We start from the raw sequence: 13,104 nt of genomic DNA on the forward strand, positions 1-13,104 counted from the left end.
CATAATCCATGGACAAAGTCAGGTCCACATCAGCCATTTAAAATAAAGTTCTTTAATAGTCTCCATTTAATTGGTTTATTTGCTGTTAATAAATTGGCAACACAGGAGGGGCCACAGGTGAGCTCCCAGCTAGGCTCCTGTGTCTAGGCTCAGGCAGGAGACGCTGCCCTGGGCAGGGCAGCTCAGGCACTCTGTGCCTCAAGGGATGGAGAGCTAAAGCTCCCTCCCATACTTCTGAAGGAACCTCCTGGGATGAACACAGTGGCCAATGAGCAAACAGAACCAGAGGAGCTAAAGGAAGATGAGGCAGGGAGGGAGGGAGAAAAGATGGGCAGGCCTAGGGGAAGGCAGCATTCTCCGGTACCCCAACCCTTGCCTGGGGCTCAGGAGCCTCTATGGGTGCTCAGAGGCCAGGGAAACTCAGCTCATGGCCGGAAGGAAGGAGGTACATCTCCCTTCCCAACCTGGGACCGATAATCAGGAGACAGGGCAGGAACTCAGAGCTATTTTCCTAAGTCCTCTTCCTCTGAGCAGGCCGGGGCCTCACAATTTTGAGGGAAGGGTGGGCATGGTGCCCCTGTCCTCATTAGGGGAATCGTCAGGGAACTGAGGCTTCCCAGTGACCTGGGCCCTCAGACTCAGGGGTCGAGAGCTCCAGGATGCTCCTCCCACTAAGCCTGTACCTGAAGACCTGGGCAGGCAGATTATCATCAGGGAGGCCGGGGAGGGATGGAAATAGGCAGGGCGTGTGGTACAGGTACCCACGCTCACCCATGCTGGCCCTGGCCCAGCAGCCTCCCGAGGCCTGGCCCAAGGTCACTCCTCAGTGAAGTCTCTGTCTATGTCCATGTAGGGCTCCTCAATGTAGCTGACCAGGGCAGAAGGCGACTGGCGGTCTGGGTTCAACAGGATGGATACTGTCTCCTTCCAGTATGAGAAGCTGATGCAGGAGCTCTGGGTGAAAAGAGAGGAGATGGGGTGGTGCCTGGAAGGCCTAGCTGAGCCCAGCCTCCCATGGAGAGGAGAGCCTTTGTACAAGGACAAGGAATAGCCTGCTCATGGCCCAGCAGCATCCATGCACCCTAGTTACTCCTCTGAAGGCCCCTGGGTCTGTGTGCTACTGCCCACCCACTTCCCACGTGGGGCTGGGCTCTCACGTTCTCCAGGCAGGTGCTGTCCTTATCCTTGTGGAGGTAATGCTGCTGCCAGAAGCGCAGCAGGTTGTGGAAGTTGTTGAGCAGGAAGCCGGGATACTTCTTGCTATGCTCCATCCGCTGCAGGAGCCTCAGGTACAAGGGCAGCCGCTCTTTCCTTCGGGCCAGCATGAGGATCACCAGGCTGGTGTTGAGGCAGCTGACATTCTCCTGCAAGGCCATAGGCAGCCAGATTGAATACATGCCAGCAGCCCCAGTGGTGGCTGGTGAACCTGGGCAGACACTTGGCTGTAGCAGGCTTGGGCCTGGTAGGGTTCCAGTACAATCTATGGGTCCACTCCCTGAGTTGCTCTTGCCTAAGCTCCTTCCTGTTCTCTAAGCGTATTACTCATTCTACACACCCTGATTGAACATGTCATTGACTAGATCTCAGTTCAGGCATGGCTTCTTCCAGCAGTTTCTACCTCCTGGCAGTGTTGTGTTCATGTGTTAGATGCAGTTATAATGTTCATGTTTCAGTAGACTGTTGGCAGTCTCAGTCTGCCTTGTCCACAAAGCATCTCCAGAAGGGCCTACCTTCCCAACATGCATGTTAGACAGCAGAACAAAAGACCACCTCAGAGAGGTGTTTGTGGGACCTCCATTTTAGAGAAGGGCGTAAAGCTGCAAGTGGGAAGGCTGACAGTAACTCACAGAAGGAGCTGGGGCCAATCTCAGGTCTGATCACATACATAGCTTAGCACAGTTGCAGGGTAGGGACGTAGGACATGGAGGAAGAGTCCTGGACTGGGAGTTGGACAAATGAAAGACGGAGTGCCAATCTCAACTATGTCCCAACTTAGTGGGCGACCTCTGACTTGCTACCTCACCTTAGGCTCCTCTGCAAACTGGAAGCACCAGGCAAAGCCCTTGGGAGGGATGCACATAGCGCGTGTGTCTGTGTGTTTGGGAGAGACACAGATGTGCTAGGCTCCAGGACTGAGATGGCTTTCCAGTGCATCTTCCCCCTGACATCAGCCTGGGCTCCTCACCTGAGTCAGTGTCTGCACATGGATAATGTTGATGAGACGGAAGAGGAAGGACATCTGCGTGGGCACCTGGGATATGTAGGCGAGCAGGCGGCACTCGGATAGAACTTCCGCCACTGTGGAGGGAGGCAAATGCAGAGCAGTTGGCTCAAGTACAGTGGCAGCGCCAACTGTGCCTCTGAGTGTCAGACGGGGCGTCTCACCGCCAAAGCAGGAACAAGAGCTGCTGCTGCAGGAACAACCTCCAATCATTCTGCCACTAGGACAAGCCACGCCTCGGCCTGGTCCTGCAGAATCACACTCCGGGAGCAGTCCTTCCTCCTGCAGCTCCCTCCTCCACCCTAGAACCCGAGCCCAGATCCCCTATCTTTCCTTCCAGGAAGACAGGTATGATGCTCATTAAAGAAACATAGTAAGGGGCTGGGAGGGTGGCTCAGTGGTAGAGTGCTTGCCTTGCATGCATGAGGCCCTGGATTCGACTCCTCAGCACCACATAAGCAAAAAGAAAAAAGCCAGAAGTGGCGCTGTGGCTCAAGTGGTAGAGCGCTAGCCTTGAGCTGAAGAGCTGAGGGACAGCGCCCAGGCCCAGAGTTCAGGCCCCACAACCGGACCCCCCCCCAGAAAAAAGCCAGAAGTGGCGCTGTGGCTCAAGTGGTAGAGCGCTAGCCTTGAGCTGAAGAGCTGAGGGACAGCGCCCAGGCCCAGAGTTCAGGCCCACGACCAAAAAAAAAAAAAAAAAGATAGTAAGCTGGGCGCAGGTAGCTCATGCCTATAATCCTAGCTACTCAGGAGGCTGAGATTTGAGAATTGCAGTTTGAAGCCAGCCCAGGCAGAAAAGTCCGTGAGACTCGTCTCTCTAATAAACTACTCAGAAAAAGCCAGAGGTGGTGCTGTGGCTAAAGTGGTAAAGCAATAGCCATGATCAAAAGAACCTCAGGGATAACACCTAGGCCCTGAGTTCAGGCCCCAGGACCAGAAAAAAAAAAAAAGTGAACTCCATGCCAGTAATTTATACTTATAATCCTAGCTACTTGGGAGGCCAAAATCAGGAGGATCTGGTTCAAGGCCAGCCTGGACATACAAGTGAGACCCCTTCTCAACCAAGAGCTGAGTACAGTGGTTCAAACCTATAATCCTAACTATGTGAGAAGCTGAGATTGAGAGGACTGTGGCTTTAGGGCAGCCTGGCAGAAAGTCCATGAGAATCTATCTGAACAGAAGAAGCTCATGGTATGTGCCTGTCGTCTTAGCTATGATGAAAAAGTGTAAAATAGGCAGACTGTGGTCTAGGTGCAGGCTCAAGGAAAAAAAAAATCCTATCTCAAAATTAAACAGCACAAGCTGGGTGTGCTGGCTCAAGTCTATAATCCTAGCTACTTGGGAGTTGGAGATTAGGGAATCATGGTTCATAAGGCCAGCTAGGGAAAGTAAGTTTGTGGGGTTCCATCTCAACTGGCATTCAGTTGTCATCCCCAGCTGTGGGAAAAATGGTGGGCTGGGCGCCGGCAGCAGTGGCTCACACCTGTAATCCTAGCTACTCAGGAGGCTGAGATCTGAGGATCACAGTTTGAAGCCAGCTCAGGCAGAAAAGTCCCTGTGAGACTCTTACTCCAATTAACCACTCAAAAACCAGAATTGGTGGGGCTGGGAAGGTGGCTCAGTGGTAGAGTGCTTGCCTTGCATGCATGAGGCTCTGGGTTCGATTCCTCAGCACCACATAAGCAAAAAGAAAAAAGCCAGAAGTGGCGCTGTGGCTCAAGTGGTAGAGCATTAACCTTGAGCTGAAGAGCTGAGGGACAACGTCCAGGCCCAGAGTTCAGGCCCCACAACCGGACCCCCCCCCAAAAAAAAAAACCAGAAGTGGTGCTGTGGCTCAATTGGTAGAGCAATAGCCTTGAGCACAAAGAGGCTCAGGGACAATGCCCAGGCCCTGAGTTCAAGGACCACAACTGACAGAACAAAAACAAAAACACCAATGTTGGGGTACAGCAATGTGCACCTGTCTTTCCAGGGACAAAGGGAAGCACCAATAGGATTGCAGTCCAGGCCAATCAGGGCATAAAACAAAGACCCAATCTTGAAAACTGACAACACTAAAGGGAATGGCTCTAGTGGTAGAGCCTTTGCCTAGCAATACAAGGCACAAAGCCCTGTGTTCAAAGAAAGAGAGAGAGAGAGAGAGAAGAAAGGAAGAAATTTAGATCATTTCCCAGAGCTTTCATATGTCTATGCCTACAGCTGGGTCACTGAGTACAACAGCGCTGAGCAAAAGCTTCCCACATTATAGTGGGACAACAACCAAACATACCAAAGATCATGTAGTCAGTCCCCAGAAACAAACAGAAATCGCATGCTTCTCACTGCCAATGATAATGACTGAAACAGGGACAACTGTATTTTTGGAGGGGCTCACAAACTAGAGAATCTACTAGATTCCACAGCATCTTATAGAGGAAAAAACAACATACATACCATACATATAAACATTACATGGAAGTACATGCAATTCTACATGAGGTCAGGTACTTCACCCAGACACAGCTGTCTACCACAGCACTGCACAGAGAGACAGAACAAAGGGTCTTGCTCATCGCAGAGAGAAAGTAGCCTTTTGCATTTTCTAGACAACAATGGCTTTTATGTCATTATGTGTTCATTAAAGGAGGCATGAATGATAGAAAACAGTCAACACAGCAGAGTAAATTACCTGAGACCACTCTCGTGACATGAACCACATGGTTATCGGGGCTACTTCAGCGGTTCCCATCTCCTGGCTGGAGGCCAGGTGTCTCCTATCAGTGACCACTGTACCCGGGTGCCCTGGCATCCTAGCTGCCCCTCACCTTTCATGTCCACCTGGTTTTCAAATCGGTCCAATGACAGGGTGACACAGCGTACCAGCATGTTGGAGTCCACCAGCGAACTGTTAATCTGCTTCAGGAACACCTGGAACTGGAGTAGAGACAGCGCTCGCTGGCAGCAGGGGCACCAGAGATCCTCTACCCCAGCTCTGCTAAGTCCTAGACATAAGCTGCGTGACTGGTGGGAGCCAGGCTGGTAAGATCCTGTGACCCTGGCGAGTGTTTCTGCACCAATGGTGGTTTCCGTCACACACACTCTTGGGAGCCTAAGGAGTCAGGCCCAATTCTGTTCTGGACCTCTACCCTAGCAATAATCTCAGCAATTCCTCAGTCACCCATTCCCATCGTCATTCCAACAAGCAGCTGAGGTTTTCATCCCTGTATCCCCCTGGCCCAGCACAAGATAAGTGTAGGAAACGTTGCTTACTGGATCCTTATACTCCCCAACTGTAAGCCTACAGTTGAAGACGATAGGCCAGGGCTCCCAGACAGCTTCTGGCAATGTGGTAAACTTCATAGGGCCCTGGTCTAGCCTTACCTTGGCATCAGTATTGATGTATTTATTGAACCTTTTGAACGCATCAACATTGAACTTCATCAGCTCCCCCAGGAGGTCGAAGTAGCTTTGGAGCACATCCCTTGATTTGCACTCGCTGTCCACGATGCAGTATAGGATGTGCTGGGGTAAGGAAGGGCCAGGATGAAGAAATAAATATGGCTGCCCCCACCTGTCTCCCACCTGGGCCTGGCCTGGGGCTCAGACCATATATTTGCTTCAAGCAAGCACCCAGGTGGATGGAACCTGCAATCTTGTCTACATTCTTCTTTGAGGATGTGGGTGGCTCCAAGACCAGGGCAGGTGACAGACAGAGCTCAGCAGGACAGGCAGCGGCTTAGTGCGTGGAGCACATGCCCTCACTGCCCAGGGCTCGCAGAGGTCACTAACATGGCCACAGCTCTAGTCCCCAAGAGGGGCAGCTGTCTCCAGTTCTATCCTCAGCCACTGCCCAAGCAGTCAGGCACTCAAAGAAGTAAAGGACAGAGATTTAAGGACACTTGACATATGTTGACCCCATGGGTTTTCTTTGTGTTAACAGATGAAATCATGGAAAATTTGTATCAAAACCAATGGATGTTTATCAAGAACACAAAGCCAATTTTAACTTCTTGATAAAGGTTTCTATGACAAATGGTTTTCAACATTTTCCATTTCCTTTTGAGGCAGTCTCAGTATACAGCCCAGGTTGGCCTGGAACTCTACATTCTCCTGTCTGAGCCTCCCACATGCTGGGATTGCAGGAATGCATGGACCATCACATTCAGCTCATTTTCCTGAAGTTACACCAACTTAGATTCATTCCTTTTCCATGTGGATCTTACAACACATGTGTCAATTTCTTGTGGGCACTGACAGGGGGGCCCACAGTTGGAAACCTGGGAAAATACTAGGACAATCTACACTGGCTCTCCTAACAAACCATGTAGGGCTCAGGACAGGAAAGCAAAGTGTGGGGCTGGGGGAGAATAGCCACCCAACACCCCAGCTCCTCCAGGCCATACCTCTAGAAGGCCTCGCTTCAGCAGGAACATCTGGTCTGCATAGGAGGTGGTCCCTCGGAGGAAACTCTCCACAGCCCGGGCTTGCCAAAACCTGTGACCCAAATATTGACCCCTGGCCCAGGTGGCTAAGGCTGCCCTCTCCTGGCCCAGGTTCAATTCCCCCCAGGGTTGGGAAATGTCTGTTGCCTATTCATTCAACATTTACTGAATATCTACCATGTATTGGGGCCCACCTAGGCCTTAGGTTGCAGCAAGTCAGCAAGAGAAGCCCCGTCCTCAGAGAGTGGACAGCCAAATGGACAGTCTCACATGCAGGCCTGTCTTAAGGACTGGCATTTCAGGGAAGGTGGTAGCTGGGAGAGTGGGCACCAGCAAGCTCCATGTGAAAATACTCCAGGCTTTAATCTTCCAGGGACTGGAGGGACATGGATTTGGGGGCCAGAAATGTGGAAAGCAGAAGGTGTGTGTGGACCTGCAACTGCATTCATGTGCACCAGGCTGACCCAGAGGAGAGATGGCTGACAGTCACTTAGTGGTCCCAAAGCTCAGTGGGACCCACAATGCTAAGTCTGGATAAGGAAGGTTCCAGGGACAGAGATCCTCTTGGGACAAGGACTACTGAAAGCTTCACATAGAGCCCTGACACAATTTCTCCTGCCTACAACTTTCATGACTTATCTCTGCGGAGTTTGGAACTCTGAGCAGCTCCCTGACCACCCCCATCCCCATCTGCCCATCACCAACAGCCATAGCAGGCAAAGGGCTGTCCTTGGCTAGCTCCTGGCTCTACTCCTTTCCACGCTGCAATGCCCTGAAGCAGGTTTCTTTTAGTTGTTCTTGTTTCCCACAAGCCTAAGAAAAACCATGTTGGTGGGACCTGTATTCCAGCTCTCTCCCACCTGTGCAGCACCATCACCACAGGCACTTGCTGAACTCACAGCTACCTTCTGACATAGCCTGCTATGTTCAGCAAGAATATGTACACTTACCTGCAACAATACATATGCCTCCCCCAACAATGACCATCTTCACAAATAGCTACTGGGGACTAAAGGAAGCATTTCTAACCACTTGGGAAACACCTGTCTCTTGAGCCCCTCACAATGGCAGGTAGCTGTCCACAGGCTTACCTGAAAGATGACTCTGCTGGCTCCTTCTTCATGACCTGCAGCAGCCGAGTTAATAAGCCCCTTTTCCCATCACACACCAAACTCCTGGAATAAAAAGGCACTAACGTTGGTGGCAGATCTGAGGGACTGAGGCTGGGCTGGGTAAGTATGCTGGCTTAGGTAGGTGAAAACAGTATGGAGGCACTCCTACTCCACCTTGGCTTAGAGTCCCAGGGCCCTTATCACTAGAACAGCTGAGGACATGGGCACCACACCTCAAGCCAGCTGTCCCTCCTTGCAAGAGGCAGACACATCCAGAGGTAGCCAGGGCTCAGAGCTGCCATTGGAAGGCTATTTATACAAGTGGGTTTGAGAGAGGCCATGTCAGTCTGTCAGATGGGTCAAAAATCTCTCTGCCTCAGGTTTGGTTCCAGCCTAGCCATGGCCAAAGACCCTCACATTCAGGCCTCAGCTTGCTGTTCTATGAATCAAAAGGCAATCAAAGAGGAAACAGCTCAGGCTCCATCATGGAGGAAAGTAGATGGCCAAGCGGGCAGAGTTTAAGGGACTCCTTAAACTCCATCTTCAAATAAAGCAGCTCTGCTTTTATCCCTTAACATCATCAGGGCAGGTCTGTTTTGTCTGCATCTGAGGCATTCTGTCACCTTACTGCCTAGTTCCAGAAAATAAGGCAAACACACCAGGTAACAGAACTTGACTCCTGGCAGAGGGTGAAGGAGCCTGCTTGGTTCACCCCGTTGGTCAAACTGCCACCAGCAGGAAAGGAGCCGTGTGTACGTGGTAAGGGAAGGAGATACACACAGAGGACTTCTGGCAGGTGGCTCTTTGGGCCTCCGTCCCTCAGCTTTAGAGAAGAGTTAATGACACTATTTCCTTCTTCTCCAGGGCTGCTTTGAGGCTCAAGGAGAAAATGCAGGGGGCATCAGTGTTTGCATACAGGAACCCTTGGGATAGCGCAGCTACATGGGAGAAAGGGCAACGTGTGGCCACAGCTCCCCCACCAGGTCACCTGTCAGTATTGAGGACGGCTTCCACCTCAGGGATGTTGGCCTTGAGCGAGATGGCACTGAGTTCATTCAGCTCCTGGTTGTTGAGGAGCAGGTACTTGTTTCTGAAACAGATGGGTTGAGAGGTAAAAGATAGGAACTGGAGTGGCGCAGTGGCTCAAGTGGTAGAGCGCTAGCCTTGAGCTGAAGAGCTGAGGGACAGCGCCCAGGCCCAGAGTTCAAGCCCCATGACTGAAGGAAGAAAAAAAAAAAAAGAGATGGGCACTGGCATTGTGAAGCAGCGCTGGACGAGGGTAAGGAGCCTTCGGCAGCCCACTTCCCATGGGGGGAAGGCAGCTGAGAACCCACCCGTTCCCCCCCAGGATCTCTCAGCCCTGTGCCAGCCTTCCATAAGACAGTATCTTGACAATGACTCCAACATTCCTTAACAAGGTCTTAGAATTTCCAAGTTTAGGCTGCCCATTGACCATATTTACTTGATTCCACAAAGGCACCGGCACCTCTGCATGTCCAATCTCACCTCACGTTGGTCCTGCTACACCACTCCCAACAACCACACTGTTACCCACACAGAGGCCTGGTTAGCTGTGACACATTTTCCCTCCCTTCCACTCCAGGCCTGTCATGACCTGAACCTAAGCATGGCACCAGACTCCTACATGATTTTCCACAGGAATGGTGTCCTCACACAGCTCCTAGAGTGATCTTCAGAACAGACTGGTTTCATCTATTCTGTTTAACGAGCTTTCTCCACTTCCCACTGCTTTAAAGTAGGTAATACTGTGGACTGTGAACATGGCTTCCAGGCCAAGAGCAGCCAGGCTACTCTGAAACTAGCCCCCATCAATCCTATCAATTGAGCCCACCACACTCCCTTACAGAAAGGGCTTCTGACAGAACCCTTACCCTTGCATGCTGTGCCTTCACCTCATTTCCTATTACTGAACCTTTAGGCCTCAGCTGGCGAGATACTTCTAGGTCTTTGCCAACTGTCCTCTCATAGAATCATGCTCTCTACTTCCAAATATTATGTCTGTCACCATGCATTCCATATATATATTTGTATGTATGTATGTATATGTCCATACATTCATTCTCTGACTAATGTCTAACCCCTTGCAAGGCTACACTCACATCTCTGCGGAGCTGTGAAGCTGAGGTGCCTGGAAGGCAGACTTTATGTTAACTTGTACAATGTTCCAAAATGTTAAAACTAACATTTAAAACTCAGAACTGGATCCTCAACACTACAGAAAACAAAACCAAATGAAACCAAACCAAAGCATACACAAAAAACAACAATAAGGGGGCTGGGAATGTGGCCTAGTGGTAGAGTGCTTTACCTAGCATGCATGAAGCCCTGGGTTCAATTCCTTAGTACCACATAAACAAAAAATAAAAAAGTGAAAAAAATAAGAAAACAACAACAACAACAACAAACTACCCAGGACCTTTCACATAAAACTTAATTTCTGACTTTCCTTGAAGAGCTGAAAAATCAGAAGCCATGCAAGAGCATGGCTCATGTTCACTCAGCTGCTGCAGCTGCGTGACAGCCTGACACACAAGGTTACCAAGATTCCCAGGACATGCTGAGGTCAAAGGGCCAGCTGCTATTCCTTGATTCCCTGCATTGTTTCCCTTACAGAAGAGAAACATGTTCTCCATCAAAGGTAGAAAAAAATAAAAAAAATCAGAAGGCACATCTCATAGAGGAGTCAGTGCGCTGCCTGTGTGAGGTCTGGAGGTCAGTCAGTGAGAGAGATGTTGATTCCACAGATAACCAACAGCCAGCAACTTCCACCTTACCTTTAGGGCAGCAGTGAGGGCTGAGGGCAAGCTCAGAACCTGGCAGGAAGGAAGGCTGGCCGCTCTTACTGTGGGGCCAAGAAAATGCAGCCATACTTTGTCACTCTGAGGCTCTGGGTTCTCACTACCTCCCACAGCCTCCTCCTGAGTAGAGGGGTCAGCACAGCATAAGGACAGAGAAGACCTCAGAACATAGCCCAACAGCCCCACTGTGAGGACAGGCATACTTACTCGTGATGGTCACTGAAACTCTGGAGAAGCCTCAAAAACTGGATCTTCAAGGTGATGTCCTAAAATATATGTTAAAACCACAGTAGTCACAGTGTTCCTAAATAAGAGAAAGCCAAGGCTCTGGTAAGAGCCCAGAGATAGCACTTAGTGAGCCTCTTTTCTTTTGTTGGAAATCCACCCTATCAGACTTATACCTCTAACCAACTGCAAGTTCAACTAATGTGGACACTTCTTGCTAAAAGCAATCCCAGAATACTGGATTTAAAAAAAAAAAAAAGGGCCGGGAAGGTGGCTCAGTGGTAGTGCGCTTGCCTTGCATGCATGAGGCCCTGGGTTCGATTCCTCAGCACTACATAAGCAAAAAGAAAAAAAAGCCAGAAGTGGCGCTGTGGCTCAAGTGGTAGAGCGCTAGCCTTGAGCTAAAGAGCTGAGGGACAGAGCCCAGGCCCAGAGTTCAGGCCCCACGACCGGACCCAAAAAAAAAAAAAAAAAAAAATCCAGGTTTGGTGGCTCATACCTGTTTTCCTAGCTATGCAAGAGGCTAAGATCTGAGGATTGGGGTTTGAAGTCAGCAAAGCCCACGAGACTCTTATCTCCAGTTAACCAGCAAAAAGCCAGAAGTGGAGCTGTGGCTCAAGTGGTAGAGTGCTAGCCTTAAGGAAAGAAGCTCAGAAACTGCACTCGGGCCCTGAGCTCCAGGACTGGTACAGAAAAAAAAAATCATAAAAAATTTTTTAAAATGTGAGTTCCGTTCATAAGCTAGAAAGGAAGACCTATAGGAATCAGAAATGTAGAAATGTCTGAGTCCAGTGAACTCAGGCAGTGGTGCTCAGGTAGCCAAGGGTGTGTGTTGAGGAAGAGAGGCCTGGCCCTACCAGGGCTGGAATTCTAATGTCCCACACTGACCAGACAGTCTCCAGCCTGTGCTGGGAGAGCTGGTTAAGAAATCTAGTGTGGGGCTGAGAAGGTGGCTCAGTGGTAGAGCGCTTGCCTTGCATGCATGAGGCCCTGGGTTCGATTCCTCAGCACCACATAAGAAGAAAAAACCAGAAGTGGTGCTGTGGCTCAAGTGGTAGAGCGCTAGCCTTGAGCTGAAGAGCTGAGGGACAGCACCCAGGCCCAGAGTTCAAGCCCCACAATCAAAAAAAAAAGAAGCAGTCTAGTGTGCCTGGCGTAAGCCTCCCAGAAGTGAAAACTCAGGTTCACCCCAGCAGAGCAGTAGGGCTGACACTGAATGTGAAAATTGGCCCTGGAAACTATGTAGTCTTGAAGACAAAAACATTAAATGTGGCTCAAGTAGTAAAGGGCTAGCCTTGAGCAAAAGAAACTCTGGGACAATGCCCAGGACCGGCAAAAAAAACAAACCAAAACAAAACAAAAGTGCTCTGAAAAATACTTCCAGGACCAAGGTTCCCTGGAAAAGCCAGCCTCCCTATAGGTGGCTTCTTCATGCAAGTTACAAAACACGAGAAATGCTATCCTGAGTGCTAGATTAATGGAAGGCTTTGGTACCCTGTGAGTAACTAAAAAAGATCATAAGAAAAATAGCAAACTATTAAAATTTGAAAACAAACAAACCAGAAAAAAACAGAAGGCATTCATATGATAAAGCAGTTTTTAAAAAACAGCCACACAGAATGCTTAGAAATGCAAAATATATTCATTTGAAATTAAAAACCCAAATTGGTTGGGTGTGATAACTCATGCTTATATTCCTAGCTACTCCAGACATGGAGATTGGTAGGCTCACAGTTTGAGGTGACAGTTTTCAAGATGCTGTCTCAACAGAAAAGGTTGAGCGTAGTGGTATGTGCCTGTCATCCTAGTTACTGCTTTAAGTGTAAATAGGAGAATCATGTTCCAGGCCAACCTCAGCAAATAAGACCCTATGTCAAAAATAATCAAAACAAATCAGGCAGAAAAGTCTCTAAGATCCCTTCTCAACCCATAGTTGGGGGCAGTGGTATGTACTTGTCCAAAGCTACATGAGGTGGCTGAGATTGGAAGGATCAAGATTCCCTCTTCACAGAGGGAAGAGAGGAGCTGGACACAGTGATGCATACCCATGATCCCAGTGAAGATGACAAGACCAAAGGTACATAGGTCAAGGCTCAGGTGCATACCTGGAAGGAGGTAAGACCCTATCATAAAATTAACCAGTGAAAATCAGGTCTGGAGTCATGGTTCAGCGGTATTATACCAGTCTAGCAAATGTGAGGTCTTCTGTTCAAACATCAATACTAATTAAAAAACAAACAAACAAAAAACAGTATAAAAAATAAAAATCAGGTTGGGATGGAGCTCAATGGTAAAGCACTTGCCTA

The 13,104-nt window shown here is 49.5% G+C and overlaps 1 protein-coding gene across 1 annotated transcript in view; it reads right to left on the reverse strand.

Annotated features, from left to right (window-relative positions):
- Positions 1 to 36: 36 nt before the first annotated feature.
- Trpc4ap (transient receptor potential cation channel, subfamily C, member 4 associated protein) overlaps positions 37 to 13,104 on the reverse strand; it is a 55,528-nt gene continuing 42,460 nt past the window's right edge. Inside the window, exons 11-19 of the mRNA XM_013010692.1 lie at positions 10,781 to 10,839; positions 8,743 to 8,844; positions 7,734 to 7,817; positions 6,604 to 6,694; positions 5,582 to 5,722; positions 5,026 to 5,134; positions 2,186 to 2,298; positions 1,158 to 1,364; positions 37 to 954 (exon numbers count right to left, since the gene is read on the reverse strand). Of these exons, the coding sequence (XP_012866146.1) occupies positions 817 to 954; positions 1,158 to 1,364; positions 2,186 to 2,298; positions 5,026 to 5,134; positions 5,582 to 5,722; positions 6,604 to 6,694; positions 7,734 to 7,817; positions 8,743 to 8,844; positions 10,781 to 10,839 (1,044 nt within the window). The 3' untranslated portion in view covers positions 37 to 816. The remainder of the gene's footprint in view (positions 955 to 1,157; positions 1,365 to 2,185; positions 2,299 to 5,025; positions 5,135 to 5,581; positions 5,723 to 6,603; positions 6,695 to 7,733; positions 7,818 to 8,742; positions 8,845 to 10,780; positions 10,840 to 13,104) is intronic.

This window comes from Dipodomys ordii, unplaced genomic scaffold, assembly GCF_000151885.1.
Source record: "Dipodomys ordii isolate 6190 unplaced genomic scaffold, Dord_2.0 Scaffold13, whole genome shotgun sequence".
NCBI lineage: Eukaryota > Metazoa > Chordata > Mammalia > Rodentia > Heteromyidae > Dipodomys > Dipodomys ordii.